At 45.7% G+C, this 20340-nt stretch overlaps 2 protein-coding genes across 2 annotated transcripts in view; both read right to left on the minus strand.

Annotated features, from left to right (window-relative positions):
* Nucleotides 1–20340, minus strand: part of TJP3 (tight junction protein 3) — a 137173-nt gene that overhangs the window by 97556 nt on the left and 19277 nt on the right. The window lies entirely within an intron of this gene.
* Nucleotides 1–20340, minus strand: part of APC2 (APC regulator of WNT signaling pathway 2) — a 102718-nt gene that overhangs the window by 20089 nt on the left and 62289 nt on the right. The window contains exons 8-10 of the mRNA XM_058163491.1: nucleotides 11804–11896; nucleotides 6721–7105; nucleotides 4755–4850 (exon numbers count right to left, since the gene is read on the minus strand). Of these exons, the coding sequence (XP_058019474.1) occupies nucleotides 4755–4850; nucleotides 6721–7105; nucleotides 11804–11896 (574 nt within the window). The remainder of the gene's footprint in view (nucleotides 1–4754; nucleotides 4851–6720; nucleotides 7106–11803; nucleotides 11897–20340) is intronic.

Consider the following 20340-nt stretch of genomic DNA (forward strand, 5'->3'; position numbering starts at 1 on the left):
GAAAAGGGCTTATTTCTTAAGCCACTGTGGTCCGGAGGTCATTGATATCGCGAAGCCCTGGCAGAGCCAACGCCGTTGCAGTCGGTGTCGTGGCCAACTCTACAGACTTTACTAAAAACCATTTCGCACCAACGCCGTCCAAATACGTGCGGCGGTTTGAATTGGAGAGCGAAGGCAGATGGAGGCGAATCCATCGGTGACTACATGGCCGCCTAAGAAAGCGCCCAAGGACTGCGGATACCGCGACCTAGACGAGGTGCTCCTCGAGCAACTCATCCGAGGGGTCAAAGACATCCGCTTACGCGACGGCTGCTAGCAAAGAGCAACCTGGCCAACGCCTGGACGAAGCCAGAGCACATGAAATGTCCACCCAAGCGGCGGAGACACTGCAGAAGCCTGTCCCACCAAAGGCGAGCGAAGGCAACCCGGTGCACCAGGAGGAGGTTCAGACCGAATCCGGCGGTGAAGATGAGGAAGGGTCTGCCGAACCGAGAAAGCGACAAAGGGGACAGAGATGAATGCGGAGCTGCGGTCAACACCAGCGCAACGCTGCAAGTTTAAGGGCGACCTGCGGTGTGGGAAGAAAGGGCACCTAGCTCAAGTTTGTCGAGCGGCCCAACCTTCCCGCCGAAATTCAAATCGGCCAATCAGAGCGCGGAATCGGCAAGGCGACCCGCGATTGGCTCAAACAAAAAGGCGGATTCCAACCAAACAACTGTGGTCATAGGCTCGACCCAGTGGAAGAAGATCTTCACCAAGCCAAAATAGAGAGTACGGTGCGGCTTGAAGTAGACACGGGATCAGCGATCACCATCATGTCCTGGGACACTTTGGCGAAGTCACTGCCGTCTGTCGCGGCGCCACCTGCAAGCACAACGGCTACGAGTCCACGACTACCAGGGAATCGCATCCCTGTTCGAGGACCACCTCCGTCCGAGTCGAGTACGGTCCACACAAGAAGACCCTGCCCATCACGATCGTCGAAGGGACCCTGCCCAGTCTGTTGGGACTAGACTGGTTTCGTGCCCTGGGCATGGGGTGACTGGCATCTACAGGAGTGACTGTAACCTGAAAGACATTCTCTTTAACGAGTTCGAAGATGTCTTCAAGGACTGCCTGGGCAAGTACAAGGGACCCCTATTTCCTTCAATTTAGACCCCAGGTAGCCCCCATTAGGCTTAAGGCGAGGAGGTCCTTTTGCCCTAAAACCAAAAATCGATAAGGAGCTGGACAAGCTCATAAATCAGGGATTTTGGTGCCAGTCGATCACGCAAAGTGGGAGGCGTAATCGTCACCCCAATAAAACCGGACGGGTCAATTAGAATTTGCGCTGACTACAAGGCGGCTTAACAAAGCCTTACAGAAAAGCGCTTACCGGTTCCGTGGTGCAACACTTATTGCACTCTTTGGGGCAAGGCAAGTCTTTGCAAAGTTAGACTTGGCCCAAGCCTACCAACAACTGCCGTGAGCGCCCGCACAGCGAAGCCCAAGCGATTGTAACGCACAGGGGGCATTCAAGTGCACCGATTGCAATTTGGGGTCAGTGTGGCACCAGGGCTGTTCCAAAACCTAATGGAACGACTACTGCAGGGGCTCCCAGGGTAGTTCCTACTTGATGATGTCCTAATTTCAGGGAAAACATGGAGGAATTGGGGAGGCGGTTAAGAAAGGTTTTGGGCATTTTCCGGACAGCGGATTAAAAGTCAAGGCAAACAAATGCCAGATAGGGGTCGAATCCGTCGATTTCTTGGGCTACGGATAGACAAGAAAGGAATTCACCCTACTGAGAGCAAGGTTAAGGCAATTAGGAAGGCTCCAGCGCCCAAAAACAAAGCAGAGCTGCAGGCATTCCTGGGATTGGTGAATTTTACGCGGTCTTTTAAAGAACAAAGCAACCGTTGGAACCGCTGCATAGGCTCTTAGGAAAAATACTGTTTGGTCTTGGGGAAAGTCGGAAAATAGGGCTTTTGAAGCAGTAAAGAACCTGCTCTCAAGTGATAGCCTGCTCATCCAATATCACAACTCATTACCCCTAGTGCTGGTTTGCGATGCCTCCCTTATGGGGTGGGGCTGTACTCAGCCATAGACTTCAAACGGCACAGAAGCCCCTATAGCTTTTACTCTAGAGCGATGTCCTCCCAGAGAGAAACTACAGCCAATTAGATAAAGAAGCACTAGCCATTGTGTCAGGGGTTAAAAATTCCACGAATATGTCTTTGGGCGAATTTTGAAATCGTGACTGACCACAGACCGCTACTAGGATACTGGCTGGCGACCGCCCAACGCCTGTGGCACTTTCGCCACGACTGACCCGATGGACTATATTCTTAGCCGCTTATTCGTACAAGCTGCAGCATCGACCAGGAAAGAAGTGGGGCATGCAGGCGCGTTAAGCCGATGCCCACTACCAGGGGCAACCGGCGACCCCACTCCGGGGCGCCCATTCTACTTATTGACTCTTTGGACTCTGGCCCAGTCACATCTAAGGAAGTGGCTCGGGCATCATATCGGACATTGTGTTAAGGACTGTACTCGGTTGGGTACAGAGAGGGTGGCCGCTGCGCGGCGAGCAGTTCAAGAATTTGTTAAAAAGCGTGATGAGCTCTCGGCTCAAGGGGTGCCTGTTATGGGGTGATCGTGTAATAATTCCTGATAAATTAAGGAAAGGTATTGGACCTCCTCCACGAAGGTCACCCAGGGATCGTAAGGATGAAGGGGTTAGCTAGAAGCTATGTGTGGTGGCCACTCATGGACGCAGAGATTGCTGAGAGGGTAGGGAAATGCCAGGCTTGCCAAGAGTCCAGACCTCTACCCCCAACGGCCCCAGTCAGGGAATGGGAAAAGCCCCAAGGGCCCTGGTCAAGAATCCACATTGATTTTGCTGGCCCCTTCCACGGCCAAACGTTCCTAGTGGTTGTTGATGCATTCTCTAAATGGTTGGAGATCATACTCATGAAATCCACTACGGCCGAAGCAGTGATCGCAGCCCTGCGCCACCTATTTGCAACTCACGGGTTGCCGGACACTCTGGTGTCCGACAATGGGCCTCAATTCACGGCAGCCCAGTTTGAAGAGTACCTGGCAGAGGAGGGCATCCGACATGCCCTCTCTGCGCCTTTCCACCCTGCGTCGAATGGCCTTGCAGAGCGTTCCGTCCGGAGCGCTAAGGAGGCATTGTCCAGGCTCAAGCCAGGTGACTGGCAAACAAAGATAGACTTTTTCTTAGCCGTTCAGCACAGAACCCCAAGCACGGCCACCGGGAAAAGCCCAGCCGAATTACTAATGGGACGGAAACTCCGATGCCCACTTGACCGTTTGAATCCCCATTACACACCAGAGGGTTACAAGGGGGAACTAGAAAAGACAAGGGAAATGAGCATAGGCGACCGGGTGTGGGCCCGAAACTATGGGGACGGCCCTAGTTGGTTCGCAGGACAAATAATAAAGATAACCGGCCCAAAATCGTACGTGGTAGAGCTACCAGACAACCGAGTGTGGAGGCGCCACATAGATCAGATAAGGAAATGAATAACTGATCAAACAGAGCCAAATGAAACAGATCATGACCAATACCAATTTGAATTCACAGCTGACAATGACCCGGGGGAGGCGCAAGACTTAGCTGAGGTCCCAGAGTTCCAGCGACGCCATCAGGTTCCCGAGGGAAACAGCAGGGACAGTTTCAAAAATAATCCAAGGCCGGATGGCCAAGAAAAAGAGTCGGCCAATAATCCGGAGCCCGTTGGCTCAGAGAAAGAGCTGGGAGGAGAAAACAGCCCCTCCGACCAGCTCAAAACACCACCCAGAACTGAACCGCGCAGGTCAGAAAGAACTAGGAGACGCCCAGGTTATTTGCGTGACTACGTCGAAAAATAACATGTAAATAAATATGTAAATAGAGGCAAAGTGTTTTCTGGGAGGGGAGGAGTGTTATGTATTCATGTTTGTGCCTTTAAATATTTGAGCGGGAAATCAGCACGTTGCTGATTGGACGAAGCCTCCAGTAGAACTGTATAAAAGGAGAGGTTTTTCTCCCAGCCAGTTGCTGGGTTCACCCTATATTAAAGAGCTGTTGTCACTACCCTGGTCTCCAGCCTCGTTACTTCCAGAACCTAACAATTAACATTTTAAAATTTTAAAACCCTAAGACAATAAAAACCCAATTTAAAATTAATAAAACTATTATGCCAGTCCCGCTTGAATAAATAGATGTGTTTTCAGCTCACGGCGAAAGGTCCGAAGATCAGGCACTTGGCGTAGGCCAGGGGGAAGTTCATTCCAGAGCGTCGGGGCTCCAACAGAGAAGGCCCTGCTCCTGGGGGCCGCCAGCCGACATTGTTTGGCGGACGGCACCCTGAGAAGACCCTCTCTGTGGGAGCGTACGGGTCGGTGGGAGGCATAGGTAACAGCAGGCGGTCTCGTAAGTAAACTGTTTTTGATTTTTGTGCATGCACAGAAAGTCAAAGCACGCACTTCTGAACCAGTAGAGAAGGTAAATAGATTTCACCCCTGCTCCAAGGTCCATTCCAACTCTGTTATTCTATTCTATTCTATTGCCAGGAGTTCGATCCTGACTGGTTCGAGGTTGACTCAGCCTTCCATCCTTCCGAGGTGGGTAAAACGAGGACCTAGCTTGTTGGGGGCAATAGGCTGACTCTGTAAACCTCTTAGAGAGGATTGTAAAGAATTATGAAGCGGTATATTAATCTAAGTGCTGTTGCTATTTCTCTGCAGTGCTCCCAAGTGTAACCTACCCAGCTCATTCATGGCACGGCGATATTCTTCATCGAACGACAGCTTCATGATGGCACATGTAGCTTGGCAGATCTGGGGCTCGATCGGAACAGGAGCTGCAGAGAAGGAAGTGGAATGCGGTGAACGGAACAGAAACCCCAAACGTTAATCGCATCGACTTTGGATGCAATGCAGTGGATCCGCATCCCTTGGTGGTTATATACCCCAAATGAACCCAGTGAAAGTAGGATTTGGAGAACTGGGCACAAGCTCAAAAAGTTGCTGGTCTAAGAGGTCTGTAAAGGGCGTGCATAAGAGCACAAATGTGCCTACCGTTCCTGTCCTATTGTTTCCTTTCATTATATCCAATTAATATAGTTATTACATACTTATGCTTATATATGTGCTTATATATTATATAGTTACTTTCATGCTTATGCTTATATATACTATTGTGACAAATAAATAAATAAATAAATAAATAAATAAATAAATAAATATATCAGCGGGCTAGAAAGGCTTACAAAGAGGGAAGGAATAAAATGTTTAGAGAATGGAAAGAGAATACTGAGCGAAGAGACGATAGCTAAAAAGGAAAAGTAGCGAGCCTCTTCTGAAATATTAATAAACTCTCCTGCATGAAGAAGAACATTAACGGTTGCTTTGAAACCAGTAATTTTGAAGTGAGCTCATGAAAGCTGCAATGCAAACTACAGACATCTGGGAAAACAAGATGACTTTAAAAACATGTTGGTAAGGCTCAAATGTTTGGTTTCTCATTTGGGTGAGGCTTGAATAAACGCTGTTCAAATATCTTTTAGCAAGCCTCTAAGCGAAGCTAACAACTGAACGCTGGCACAGAAATATTTCAGGGAGAAGAAATACTTTTTAAAGTCAACAGAACTTGAGTATCTGCCATTGTGTAACCTCAAGTCAGTTTCTGTCTCTCGGGTCTAATGTAATCATTGCATTGTTATGCTAATAAAGGGAGAGAGTGGCAGTTATTTATTCAGTTCATTTCCTTTTCTCTACCATCCTTCCAATAAAGCTCAGGGCAATTTCCAGTAAAGTTAGGTCCTTAAAAAACACTGAAGCAAAAAAAAAAAAAAAATCAAAGTAACACTCAGGCAGAACTTATTTTGAACAGCCAAGCATTTACATTTTTCAGGTTAGTTGAGAGGCCTGCAAAGGAAATAGATCTCTGAGCTCTATAAAAACTGGGAGCCCATCACTAAGAAGATTGTGGACAAATCATAGCCAGTGAGTTATGGACTTGTCTGGATAGTCTTCCTGAGCAATAGAGAGCAGGTAAAATAGTCCCAAAGGTGCTTTTTTCAGGAGGCAACTGGACTTTCTGTTTTTTCTTTTGAAGACGTTTCGCTTCTCATTCAAGAAGCTTCTTCAGCTCTGCCAGGATGGTGGGGAATGGAAGGATTTATATTCCTTGCAGACAGCTGGTCATTTGCATCCTTTTAGAGCAGGGGTCTCCAACCTTGGCAATTTTAAGCCTGGCGGACTTCAACTCCCAGAATTCCCCAGCCAGCTTTGCTTTGCTGGCTGGGGAATTCTGGGAGTTGACGTCCGCCAAGCTTAAAGTTACTAAGGTTGGAGACCCCTGTTTTAGAGGGTCATTGACGCACTTGGAGGTTTATCTGGTACTTCTGGTTCCTGTTGTCCATAATTTTTTAGACTTTTAGTTATACAATTTGGGATGAACACCCTTGGAATGGGGGGAAGGGAGAGTAGGAATGGATTTCCAGAAAAAAATTGCAGACTATTTCCCCATTGTAGCCCAGTGGTTCTCATTGAGTTCTGTTTTTGCTGGAAGGGGAACCACTGGACAGTCCTTCGCTGTTTCCAGGGTGGCCCCGTGGGCCAGATATAAGTACCTCATGGGTCATATCCGAGCCTTGTGCCTTGAGTTTGACACCCCCTGCTTTTAGATTACCTGGAAGGGCCGATAGGTAACCCCAATCCTCCCCGTACCTGCTCCCCCCTCGGGGATCTTAGCTCCTTCCTTCTGCATCCTGAGCCAGTCCCAGCAGGTCTCGGAGTAGGAGCGGATCTGTTCCAGCACATGTAGCACCCGCATCTCCTTTTTGGCCTGTCCTTCGTCGGGCTGAGAGAAGATGATGTTGTGGAGGGCAGCGTTGGCCCGCATGCGACAGTCCTTCCCTGTGGCTCCGGGGCTGTCGGGGGCGCTCGGTTCCCGGTCTGAGTCATGGAGAATCTGGATGAGGAGAGGGAGGCACCCCGACTTGCGCATGGCCAGGCAGCTTTCCTGGGAACTGGACATGGCCAGCAGGGTACGTGACATGTCCTCCTTGTCGCGGGTAGCCAACATGGAAAGCAACCAGAAGACCACCTCCACCTGAGGACCAGAAGAAAGAAAGGCCTTTTTATCAGGGGTGAAATGTAAAATTTGTTACTACCGGTAATCTGACTGGGAGAGCATGGCCAGCTTTTTAAAAAAAAAAGACTTTTAAAAACATTTTCTACAAGCTCTTTGGCCAAAGAGGTTGTAAAAAAATGCTTTTAAAAGCTTGTGATGATCAGGCAACTCAGCTGGGGGTCGCCAGAGGAAAAAAAGCTTTGAAAGGGTTCTGTCGATCCCAGCTGAGCCGCCCAATCATCAGAGGCTTTTTTTTTTAACTTTTAAAAGCATTTTTTGGCTGAAGAAAAAATGCTTTGAAAAGTAAAAACAAACACCCTCTGATGATCGCACGGCTCAGCTGGGGCAGGGGGAGGGGCAGGGATTTTTGCTACTGGTTCTCCGAACCACCCGCTGCCATCGTTACCGGATCTGGTGATCCGGTCTGAACCGGGAGCATTTCACATTTAGCATTGCAGTGATTTCTTTTAGCTTGCCGGTCCCTTGTTTTGCTTCTGTATGGGAAGTCCTCGACTTACGACCGCAATCAAGCCAAACATTTCCACTGCTAAGCGAGAGGGTTGCTAAGTGAGCGTTGCCCCCATTTTTCGATCTTCCTTGCCGCAGTTGTTAAGTGAGTAACGCCGTTAAGTGAATCTGGCTTTCCCCGTTGACTTTCCTTGTCAAAAGGTGGCAAAGGGTGATCACGTGACCCTGGGACACTGCCACCGTCATAAACATGAGTCGGTTGCCAAGTGTCTGAATTTTGATCACGTGACCATGGGAGATGCTGCAATGTTCTTCAGTGTGAAAATCCATCATAAGTTGTTGTTTTTTTAAATTTGCATTTACATCCCGCCCTTCTCCGAAGACTCAGGGCGGCTTACACTATGTTAGCAATAGTCTTCATCCTATTTGTATAGAATAGAATAGAATTTTATTGGCCAAGTGTGATTGGACACACAAGGAATTTGTCTTGGTGCATAGGCTCTCAGTGTACATAAAAGTCAACTTATTGCCCCCACAACAATCTGGGTCCTCATTTTACCTACCTTATAAAGGATGAAAGGCTGAGTCAACCTTGGGCCTGGTGGGACTAGAACCTGCAGTAATTGCAGGCAGCTGCTGTTAATAACAGACTGCATTAGCAGTCTGAGCCACAGAGGTACTTTTTTAAATGCTTTGAAAGCTTTAAAGCTTTTTTTAAACTTTGAGCAGCCCATTAAACGAACTGTTGTCTTTCATTTCATTCTGTATTGATGCATTTCATTCCACAATACAAATAGTCTTCTACTTACAATAGTTCATTTAATGACTGTTCGAAGTTACGACGACATTGAAAAAAGTGACTTATGACCGATTTCCACACTTTCGATGTGGCAACATCCCCATCGTCAAGTGATCAAAATTTAGATGCATGGCAGCCTACTCATATTTATGACAGTTGCAGCATCCCAGGGTTGTGTGTTCGCCTCTTGCTACCTTATGACAAGCAAAGTCAATGGGGAAGCCAGATTCAGTTAATAATCCTGTTACCAACTTAACAACGGCAGTGATTCACTTAACAACTGTGGGGGGGGGGAGAAGTCACAAAAAGGGGCAAAATTCACTTAGCTGTCTTACTTAGCGACATAAAATTTGGGCTCAATGGTGATCGTAAGTCGAGGACTACCTGGTACAAATGTTTTTGTTTTGTTTTAACAAACCAAGCGTGAGAAGATTGGGAGCTGCACATTTTGATGCTGCCACTAGATGGCACTCGCATAAAAGCCCAGCACCTGGGATTTGAAACTATGATTTGCATCATGTAGAATAGAATAGAATAGAATAGAATTTTTTATTGGCCAAGTGTGATTGGACACACAAGGAATTTGTCTTGGTGCATATGCTCCCAATGTACATAAAAGAAAAGATACCTTCATCAAGGTACAACATTTACAACACAATTGATGGTCAATATATCAATATAAATCATAAGGATTACCAGCAACAAGTTATAGTCATACAGTCATAAATGGAAAGAGATTGGTGATGGGAACTATGAGAAGATTAATAGTAGTGCAGATTCAGTAAATAGTTTGACAGTGTTGATGGAATTATTTGTTTAGCAGAGTGATGGCCTTCGGAGAAAAACTGTCCTTGTGTCTAGTTGTTCTGGTGTGTAAAAAAGGGGCGAAACTTTCATTGTTCCTGGCCATTGTGGCCATTATTTTAATTTTTGTTTTGACTCCCTCTTCGCAGACAACTCTGTTTAAGGTTTGTTTTCTTGCTTGGGTGGAGGGTGCCTTCGAGTCATTGTTGATCCCTGGTGAGCGACTGCCTGGACAAATCCCTGAAGTTTTTTCTTGGCAAATTTTTAGAAGCAATTTGCCATTGTCTTCTTTCTAAGGGATGAGAGAAAGCGGCTGGCAGAAGGTCACCCCAGCCGCCTTTGTGCCTAAGGCAAAACTAGAACTCAGAGTCACCCAGTTTCTAGCCTGATGCCTTAACTATCTCAGATAGTCCTCAATGTATGACTGTAATTGAGCACCGAAGTACGGTTGTAAGTTGTGGTGGTCATTAAGCAAATCACAATGCGGCTATGCCTGATTTTACAACCTTTTTTTTTTGCTGTGGCCATTAAGTGAATGTGGCAGTTGTAGAGTGAATGCATGGTTGTTAAGTGAATCCATTATTAGTTTAATGAAAAGAAGGACTAGAGGAAACATAATAGCAGTTTTCCAATATCTCAGGGGCTGCCACAAAGAAGAGGGAGTCAAGCTATTCTCTAAAGCAGGGGTCTCCAACCTTGGCAACTTTAAGCCTGGAGGACTTCAACTCCCAGAATTCCCCAGCCAGCAAAGCTGAAGGCTTAAAGTTGCCAAGGTTGGAGACCCCTGCTCTAAAGCACCTGAAGGCAGGACAAGAAGCAATGGGTGGAAACTAATCAAGGAGAGAAGCAACTTAGAACTAAGGAGAAATTTCCTGACAGTGAGAAAAATTAATGAGTGGAACAACTTGCCACCAGAAGTTGTGAATGCTCCAACACTGGAAGTTTTTAAGAAGAGGTTGGATAACCATTGGTCTGAAGTGGTGTAGAATTTCCTGCCTAAGCAGGGGGTCGGACTAGAAGACCTCCAAGGTCCCTTCCAACCCTGTTATTCTATTCTATTCTTATATTAAAGAAATTAGAAACATAATAATTATTATTATTATTATTATTTAATTTTTATACCGCCCTTCTCCCGAAGGACTCAGGGTGGTGAACAGGCAAATAAAATAATACAATATATTACAATAAAACACATTTTAAAAAACTTATTCAAAATAGCCTAAATTTAAAATACCATACAAAATATAAAAAATAAACCCCAATAAAATCCATATTTAAAAACCCTATTTAAGCCAGTCCTGCTCGAAAGAATAGATATGTCTTCAGCTCGCAGCGAAAGGTCCGGAGGTCAGGAAGTTGTCAAAGTCCTGGGGGAAGCTCATTCCAGAGGGTAGGTGCGCCCACAGAGAAGGCTCTCCCCCTGGGGGTCGCCAGCCTACACTGTTTGGCTGATGGCACCCTGAGAAGACCCTCTCTATGGGAGCGTACCGGCCGGTGGGAGGCATGTGGTAACAGAAGGCGGTCCCGAAGATATCCCGGTCCTATGCCATGGAGCGCTTTAAAGGTGGTAACCAACACCTTGAAGTGCACTCGGAAAACCAGAGGTAGCCAGTGCAGCCTGCGCAGGATCGGTGTTATCGGTGTAACAAACAAACAAAATCAATGAATCAATCAGTAATAGTTAGCATGGAGGCTGCACTGCATTTGGAATTAAGGAGAAACTTCCTATCAGTGAGAACAATTAACCAGTGCAACAACTTCCTTTCAGAAGTTGTAGGTGCTCCATCACTGGAGGTTTTTAAGAAGCGACTGGACAGCCACTTGTCTGGAATGGTACCAAAGAGTGGACTAGAAGACCTTCAAGGTCCCTTCCAGATTCTATTCTATTCTATTCTATTCTATTCTATTCTATTCTATTCTATTCTATTCTATTCTATTCTATTCTATTCTATTCTATTCTATTCTATTCCCAACAGTGCAAATATGTCTAGGTATGTCTACTTTAGTGGAAAGAAGGACTAGGGGTGATATGATAGCAGTGTTCCAATATTTGTACCTTGTTCCAATGTTTTACCTTGATGAACGTATCTTTTCTTTTATGTACACTGAGAGCATATGCACCAAGACAAATTCCTTGTGTGTCCAATCACACTTGGCCAATAAAAAATTCTATTCTATTCTATTCTATTTAAGGGGTTGGTACAAGGAAGAGGGAGTCAACCTATCCTCCAAAGAACCAGAAGGCAAGACAAGAAACAAAGGATGGAAACTAATCAAGGAGAGAAAGCAACCTGGAACTAAAACTTCCTGACAGCGAGAACAATTAACGAATGGAAAGATTTGCCTCCAGAAGCTGTGGGTGCGCCATAACTGGAGGCTTTTAAGAAGGAATTGGGCAAACATTTGTCTGAAATTGTATAAGGCTTCCTGCCTGAGCAGAGGATTGAACTAAAAGACCTCCAAGGTCCCTTCCAACTCTTGTTATTCTGTTATTCAAATCACGCGCATGCCTTAAAACAACAGAGGGCTGTCTGCAGGTCATGGTTATGCATAGGCCCATTAAAAACCATCGTGACTTTTTTGACCGCAGAAACATACTACTGTACCTTACTGCTGCCCAGCTGATCCTTCGCCTCCTCTGAATTGTTTGCGATGTCGAGCCTTCCATCCACTTCGGTGCTTCGCAGTTTTCCAGAGGGCTGGAAGATAAGAGTTGGGAAACATAGAGAAACGATTAATAAAAGTCGCATCCTTGCACCCCGCTAGAGTCTGCCGGCCAGGATCTGTGGAGCCTATTTTGGTGGATGTGCAGACACGTCTTAATCTTGATTTGCCAAATCAAGAGAGTTTTAGAATATTTCCTGGGAGGGTAATATACATAATACATAATATTTCTTCCTCTTCCTATTTTTCCCACAACAGCAACCCTGTGAGGTGAGTTGGTTTGAGAGAGAGAGATTGGCCTAACCAGCTTTTGTGCCTCAGGCAGGACTAGAACTCGCCATCTCCTGGTGATTGTCCCAAAGTCACTCAGCTGGCTTCCATGCCTAAGGCAAGGCTAGAATTCCCAGGCTCCTGGCGATTGGCCTACTCACCCAGTGGATTAGGCTGAGAAAGAGTGACTGGTCCAAAGCTATCCAGCCAGTTTTCATGCCTAAGGCGGGACTAGAACTCATTTTTTCCTGGTGATTGGCGCAAAGTCACCCAGTCTGCTTTTGTGCCTCAGGCGGGACTAGAACTCACAGTCTCCTGGCGATTGGCCCAAAGTCACCCAGTTGGCTTTCATACTTAAGGCAGCACTAGAACTCCCAGCCTCCTGGTGATTGGCCCAAAGTCATCCAACCAGTTTTTGTGCCTCAGACGGGACTAGAACTCACAGTCTCCTGGTGATTGACCCAAAGTTACCCAGCTGGCTTTTGTGCCTCAAGCGAGGCTAGAAGTCACAGTCACCCAGTTTCTAACGTGATGTCTTCACTACTACACTAAACTGACTCTCTTAATATAATTAATTAATGATTTGGATGAATCAATGGAGGGAATGCTTGCAGGGTGTGTGTGTGTCAAAAAAGTTAAGATGGCACACTCCACTGAAGCCCTGTTTTTATTTTATGCCCATTGTACATGCAACATGTTTTTAAAAAAGCAGTGGGGTTTTTAAACAGATGGTGGAGGCCGCTCCTGTCATGACACTTCAGCCCACACACCACAGCAGATGCCCAAAATACTTATGACAATGGCCGGGAGCCCAAAACTAGATGCACAGCTATTCTTAAATGCTAATGAGAAAAGAAACACCTCCATCTTAATAAGAGCCATTCAGTCAGGGAGCTAATTAATGAGGGAGTTTGTGAGATGGGTGGCTTAATCAAGCTTGATGCTTGCATATGGATTCCTGAACTTAGCAGGTGTTGGACTAGATGGCCTCAGGAGACTCCTCTCTCTCTCTCTCTCTCTTTCTCCAGACTTCTGAAAGCGGGTCAAGTCGTGCGTCACACAGCCTTCAGTGGCTGATTCTGCCCTGCTGCATCTGTCCTATTTTTGAAATAAGACTCTGAAGGACAGGACGGATTAAGAAATATGAACGGAGTTGTCATATCAGTAGCCTCCTACAACAAGAGGGTCTTGTTTATATTCCTGCAGGGGAGGGGGGAGCAGAGCAGTGGTAAAATCCAAATTTTTTGATTGGTGGGCATGGCATGCTGGGCATGGCAGGGGAAGGATATTGCAAAATCCCCATTCCCACCCCGCTCCTGGAGGAAGGATACTGCAAAATCCGCATTCCCACCCCACTCCTAGGGCCAACCAGAGGTGATATTTGCCGGTTCTCCAAACTGCTCAAAATTTCCGCTACCGGTTCTCCAGAACCTGTCAGAACCTGCTGGATTTCACCCCTGGAACAGAGGCATTTTGTCAAAGGACCACTCCTCAAATCCAGAGCTGGGCCTGCGAAGAGAGTACAGGTAATCCTCAACTTACGACCACTCGTTTGGAGATCGTTTGAAGTTACAACGGGACTGAAAAAAATTTGTAAAATTTTTCGCATTTACAACTGTTAACAGCTGCAGTGATTCACTTAACAACTGTGGCAAGAAAGATGGTAAAACGGGGGCAAATCTCCCTTATAACAACTGTCTTCCTTAGCAATGGGAAAGGGCCTAGTTACTTTATAATATAATATAATATAACAACAGAGTTGGAAGGGACCTTGGAGGCCTTCTAGTCCAACCCCCTGTCCAGGCAGGAAAACCCTACACCATCTCAGACAGATGGTTATCCAACATTTTCTTAAAAATTTCCAGTGTTGAAGCATTCACAACTTCTGCAGGCAAGTCGTTCCACTGATTAATTGTTCTAACTGTCAGGAAATTTCTCCTTAGTTCTAAGTTGCTTCTTTCTTTGATCAGTTTCCACCCATTGCTTCTTGTCCTGCCCTCAGGTGCTTTGGAGAATAGCTTGACTCCCTCTTCTTTGTGGCAGCCCCTGAGATATTGGAACACAGCTATCATGTCTCCCCTAGTCCTTCTTTTTATTAAACTAGACATACCCAGTTCCTGCAACCGTTCTTCATATGTTTTAGCCTCCAGTCCCCTAATCCTCTTTGTTGCTCTTCTCTGCACTCTTTCTAGAGTCTCAGCATCTTTTTTACATCGCGGTGACCAAAACTGGATGCAATATTCCAAGTGTGGCCTTACCAAGGCATTATAAAGTGGCACTAACACTTCATGTGATCTTGATTCTATCCCTCTGTTTATGCAGCTGTCTCCCCCTCCAGCTAGTCCTCGACCTACAACTGTAATAGAACCTGCTCATTATGGTCATAAGTCATGATGATCGTAAATTGGCTCATCCACATGACCGACATGATTTTACGATCTTTTTATTTTTTGCGTTAAGCAAATTATGACTGTCATTAAGTGAATCCACAGTCATTAAGTGAAAACCGTTGTCATTAACTGAACCCATTGTTTGCTATGGGTCAGTGTTTGCCGGAAAAAAAAGGAAATGCTGGTTTGGGGCAAAAATGTTGTAATGGGGGCACTGCAATCGGCTGCATATGTGGGATGGTTGCTAAGCAACCTGAGATGCAGTCACATGACCACAGGGTGGTTACTCGGCTGTTGGACGTTTGGAACTGGGTTGTAAATGCCCCTAGTGAGATTCATCTGAACTTTGGATAGTCACTAAGGAACCAGTCAAAAGTCAAGGACTACCTGTAACATTTTCCCATCCAATTCCATCCTACAGGGTTGGTGCCCTTGAGTTCCTTTGATTAAACAATGTTATCTATTGGGATCCTCCTCTCAGACATAGAATCACTATATTGTCACTTTGAATTATTGAGCCTGTCATCTGCACCTCTATAACTGCCTGGTTTGGTTCTGCAACCCAACAAGACGGACACAGACTTCAGAGGATCATTAGAAGTGCAGAAAAAATGATGGCTACCAACCTGCCTTCCGTTGAGGACCTGTATACTGCACGAGTCAAAAAGAGGGCTGTGAAAATATTTACAGACCCCTCGCATCCTGGACATAAACTGTTTCAACTCCTACCCTCAAAACGACGTTATAGAGCTCTGCATACCACAACAACTAGACACAAGAAGTTTTTTTCTGAATACCATCTCTCTGCTAAACAAATAATTCCCTCAATACTGTCAAACTATTCACTAAGTCTGCATTACTATTACTATTAATCTTCTCATTGTTCCTATCATCCATCTCCTCCCACTTATGATTGTATGATTGTAACTTCATTTGTGTTATGATTGTGACCATCATTTGTGTTGTAAATGTTGTACCTTGATGAAGGTATCTTTTCTTTTATGTACACTGAGAGCATATGCACCAAGACAAATTCCTTGTGTGTCCAATCACACTTGGCCAATAAATTCTATTCTATTCTATTCTATTCTATTCTATTCTATTCTATTCTATTCTATTCTATTCTATTCTATTCTATTCTATTCTATCTTGTTGCTGTATCCTTACGATTTATATTGATTGTTTCCTCGTATGATTCAATTGCTTATTTGTACCTCTATGACTATCATTAAGTGTTGCACCTTATAATTCTTGAAGAATGTATCTTCTCTTTTTATGTACACTGAGAGCATATGCACCAAAGACAAATTCCTTGTGTGTCCAATCACACTTGGCCAATAAAGAACTATCGTCTGTCTGTCTGTCTGTCTGTCTGTCTGTCTGTCTGTCTGTCTGTCTGTCTATCTATCTATCTATCTATCTATCTATCTATCTATCTATCTATCTATCTATCTATCTATCTATCTATTAAAATGAAATTTCGTTGCCTACAGCTCTCAAAGGGTCACCACATAACCATGACAGAATAAATAAGTACAATATACTTACTACATACGCACATATATTATATGACATGGAGAAACAACATAGTCTAGTTTGTATTTGTACATGTACATGAGGAGAAAAACAAATCTTGTGAGTTTACCAGACGGCTGGCCTAGGGAACAAAGCTGTTACAGACTCTGGTAGTCCTGCTATAGATACTTCGAAACCTCCTCTCAGAGGGGAGCAACAGAACAGACTTTGAAATGGGTGTGTGGGGTCTCTCTAACAATGCTTCTAGCTCTAAGCACATAGCCTTTACAAGCGGTATCCTGAATAATGGGAAGCAAGCTTGGTATGATCTTCTCCGCTGTCCTTACCACTCTCTGCATGGACTTTCTATCTGAGGTGCTGCTGCTACCAAACCAAACAGGGATGTAGTTTGTTAAAACACTCTCCATTGTGCCTCTGTAATAAGTGGCCAGGACAGAAGGAGAAAGAAGTGCTCTCCGCATCCAATGCAGGAAATGTAGATGCTTCACTAGGGACGAGTGTGAAGAGACCAGATTGTCAGTTATCTGCATCCCCCAGATACTTAATACTGTCGATCATCTCTACAGCTGCATTCTTGATACTGAATGTAATATGACTATGCTGGCTCTTGTGATTGGCCCTCTGGAATGATCTCCACTCTGCTGTTGTTCAGAAGAGCCATGAAGTTCAGAAGAGCCATGAAGACCTGGCCCTTCACTCAGGCCATAGATGAGGGAGACGGAGATCCCTCACTTCATCGTGCTGGCCATCCTTTATCTTTAATTTTTATTAACATTATTGTAAATTTTTGTGAATTGTTCTGAGCCACCCTGAGTCACTGAAAGTTGGGTGACGTACATTGAATAAATGATGTGTGCGTAATCTATCGCAGACGGTGTTGACGGGGGGGCAGAGGTCGGCTCCGAGGCACCTCACTTGTGGGGTGCCGCAGGGGTCGATTCTCTCACCCCTCTTGTTCAACATCTATATGAAGCCGCTGGGTGAGATCATCAGTGGCTTCGGTGTGAGGTACCAGCTGTACGCTGATGACACCCAGCTGTACGTTTCCACACCGGGCCACCCCAATGAAGCTATCGAAGTGCTGTCCCGGTGTCTGGAAGCCGTACGGGTCTGGATGGGGAGAAACAGGCTCAGGCTCAATCCCTCCAAGACAGAGTGGCTGTGGATGCCGGCATCTCGGTACAGTCAGCTGAGTCCTCGGCTGACTGTCGGGGGCGAGTCATTGGCCCCGATGGAACGGGTGCGCAACCTGGGCGTCCTCCTGGACGAACGGCTGTCTTTTGAAGATCACTTGACGGCCGTCTCCAGGAGAGCTTTCTACCAGGTTCGCCTGGTGCGCCAGTTGCGCCCCTTTCTAGACCGGGATGCCCTATGCACGGTCACTCACGCCCTCGTGACATCTCGCCTAGATTATTGCAATGCTCTCTACATGGGGCTCCCCTTGAAGGGCATCTGGAGACTGCAGTTAGTCCAGAACGCGGCTGCGCGGGTGATAGAAGGAGCCCCTCGTGGCTCCCGGGTGACACCTATCCTGCGCAGACTGCACTGGCTACCTGTGGCCTTCCGGGTGCGCTTCAAGGTGTTGGTGATCACCTTTAAAGCGCTCCATGGCATAGGGCCGGGCTATTTACGGGACCGCCTTCTGCTACCGAATACCTCTCACCGACCCGTGCGCTCCCACAGAGAGGGACTCCTCAGGGTGCCGTCAGCTAGGCAGTGTCGTCTGGCGACACCCAGGGAAGGGCCTTCTCTGCGGGGCTCCGCCCTCTGGAACGAGCTCCCCAGGACTTCGCCAACTCTCGGACCTTAGAACCTTCCGCGTGAACTTAAAACACACTTATTCAGGTGCAGGACTGGATTAGATTTTTTAGCTTTTAAATTTTAAATTTTAAATTTTATACTGATTTTAATTGGTTTTATTATTTTTAGTTCAATTGGCCGGCTAAATATTTCATTTTAAAATTTATTTTAAATTCATTGTCTATCTATGTATTTTAATATGGCTGTACACCGCCCTGAGTCCTTCGGGAGAAGGGCGGTCTAGAAATTTGATTAATAAATAAATAAATAAAACCATCTAAAACTGATAGAAACTTAAATCGTTCAAGACCCAGCTAAGAACTATTAAGGAGCACCTAAGATTTAGATGCTTAGGTCAGCCAGAATGTTTGGACTTTATTCCCTAGGTCAGGGGTCTGCAAAGCTGGCTGAGGAACTCTGGGAGTTGAAGTCCACAAGTGTTAAAAGAGCCAAGTTTGCAGACCCCTGGCCTAGGCCATGCTTCTGGTAAACTGTTCTGCACTGACTGTTCTCCACTGAGTCCTTCCGAAGGATCACAAATAGGCAGATGTTGATATTTTATGGTGTTAAAGGTATTATCGCAGAATGTCATCTGTTCCAAGCAAAGCTAACTTTTGCAATTGACTGACGGGGAATTTGTCAATGCCGACGGTGTTCGAGTGGTGCTCCAGATGTTATGGGATTGCACTCCAAGGGGCCTGTTACTAACGGTACTAACTTTGCTTTCCTCTGCCAGAATTGTCGTGCTTCTATTTGCAGGCCTTTGTATTTTTTATTATTATTTGCAGGGGGTTCCACGAACCCATTCCAATTCAATTATTTCCCTTCTCCATACAAATCTCACAGCAGACGCAGGCCAATTTTGGACGTGAGCCAGATCATTCTCTAGCCGTTTGTCTCTCCCACCCCAGCCGCCTCAGATCCCAGCTGCCCAACCCTGGCATGGCCACCAACTGCTCTCCATCCTTCGGCTGGCCTATTTTTCATCTCCATGGCAACTGCCTCTTTGTCACTGTATAGGAAATGCACACAAAGCCCACACTCTCCATTGCCTCCGGGCCAAAGAAAGGAGGGAGGGAACAAATCTGGAATCGCCCTCTCATTATTTGACCCCATTCTCATGCAAGGCGACACCCCAGCCCTTCCAGCCTGGGCTCCCTCCTTAATTCATCATTTTGTTTCAGATTTCTTCTCCACCCTCTCCACCTGATCCAACATATCGTAGACACCCTTTGTAAAGTACAGTAGTCCTCGACTTACGACCTCAACGAAACCCAAAATTCCCATTGCCAAGCGAGGCAATTGTTAAATTGTTAAGTGAGTTGCTTTTTTGCCACAGTTAAGCAAATTACTGCAGTTGTTAAGTGAATCATGCGGTCATTAAGCAAATCTGGCTTCCCCCATCGATTTTGCTTGTCGGAAGCCAGCTGGGAAGGTCACAAATGGTGATCACATGACCCCAGGATAATGCAACGGTCATAAATATGAGACAGTTGGCAGTTTTGACCACAAGACCTAAGTTGGCAGTTTTGCCCACACTTTTCGTAAGTGTGAAAAACAGTCATAAGTCATTTTCTTTCACTGTTGTTGTGGGGTGGAAATGGAGATTTTGCAATATCTTTCACCTGGAGTTATTTTCTTTCGCTGTTGTTGTGGGGTGGAAATGGAGATTTTGCAATATCTTTCACCTAGAGTGGGGAGGGAATGGAGATTTTGCAATATCTTTCCCCTGGAGTGGGGAGGGAATGGAGATTTTGCAATATCTTTCCCCTAAAGTGGGGTGGGAATGGAGATTTTACAATATCTTTTCCCTGGAGTAGAGAGGGAATGGAGATTTTAAAAGTATCCTTCCCTTTCCACCCCCACCAAGCCACGCCCACCAAGTCACACCATGCCCACCAAGCCACGCCCACAGAACCGGTAGTAAAAAAAATGGGTTTCACCACTGCTTTATATCTTACATAGCACCACATAGGATTTGGACTGCATATTTTTAAAACTAACTGAATCTGTATAGAATTGTTTCTCTTCCATTGGTGGTGAAGAATGTGATATGCAGCTAGCAGAAGCAAGTTAGTTTTTTTGCACACTTCCAATACACTGAGCCCAAATGGTTTTCCATCACATGATCTGATTCATACAGTGAATACAGTGTACTCAGCTTTGACCTTGCCAGATCGTGGTTTTTTTTTCAATAAATCCAAACAACTTGCTGTAAACATCCTAAGTCATAAAGCATGGTTTAACCATCGCAGCATCCGAGTTTGTAGGACGTGCCAGGCCAAAATGCGTCTTATGAAAGTAAAATCGTAATAATTTTATCTGGAGATAAAATGAGAGATCTCTCATCTATTTGAGAAAGAGAGAGAGAGAGAGAGGGAGACAGAGAGAGATGGATGATGAATAGATGACAGATTAGATAGTGAGAGAGAGATAGAGATGACAGCTAGATGATAGACTAGATAGATGGATAGATGGACGGA

This window comes from Ahaetulla prasina, chromosome 1 (assembly GCF_028640845.1).
Source record: "Ahaetulla prasina isolate Xishuangbanna chromosome 1, ASM2864084v1, whole genome shotgun sequence".
NCBI classification, from domain to species: domain Eukaryota; kingdom Metazoa; phylum Chordata; class Lepidosauria; order Squamata; family Colubridae; genus Ahaetulla; species Ahaetulla prasina.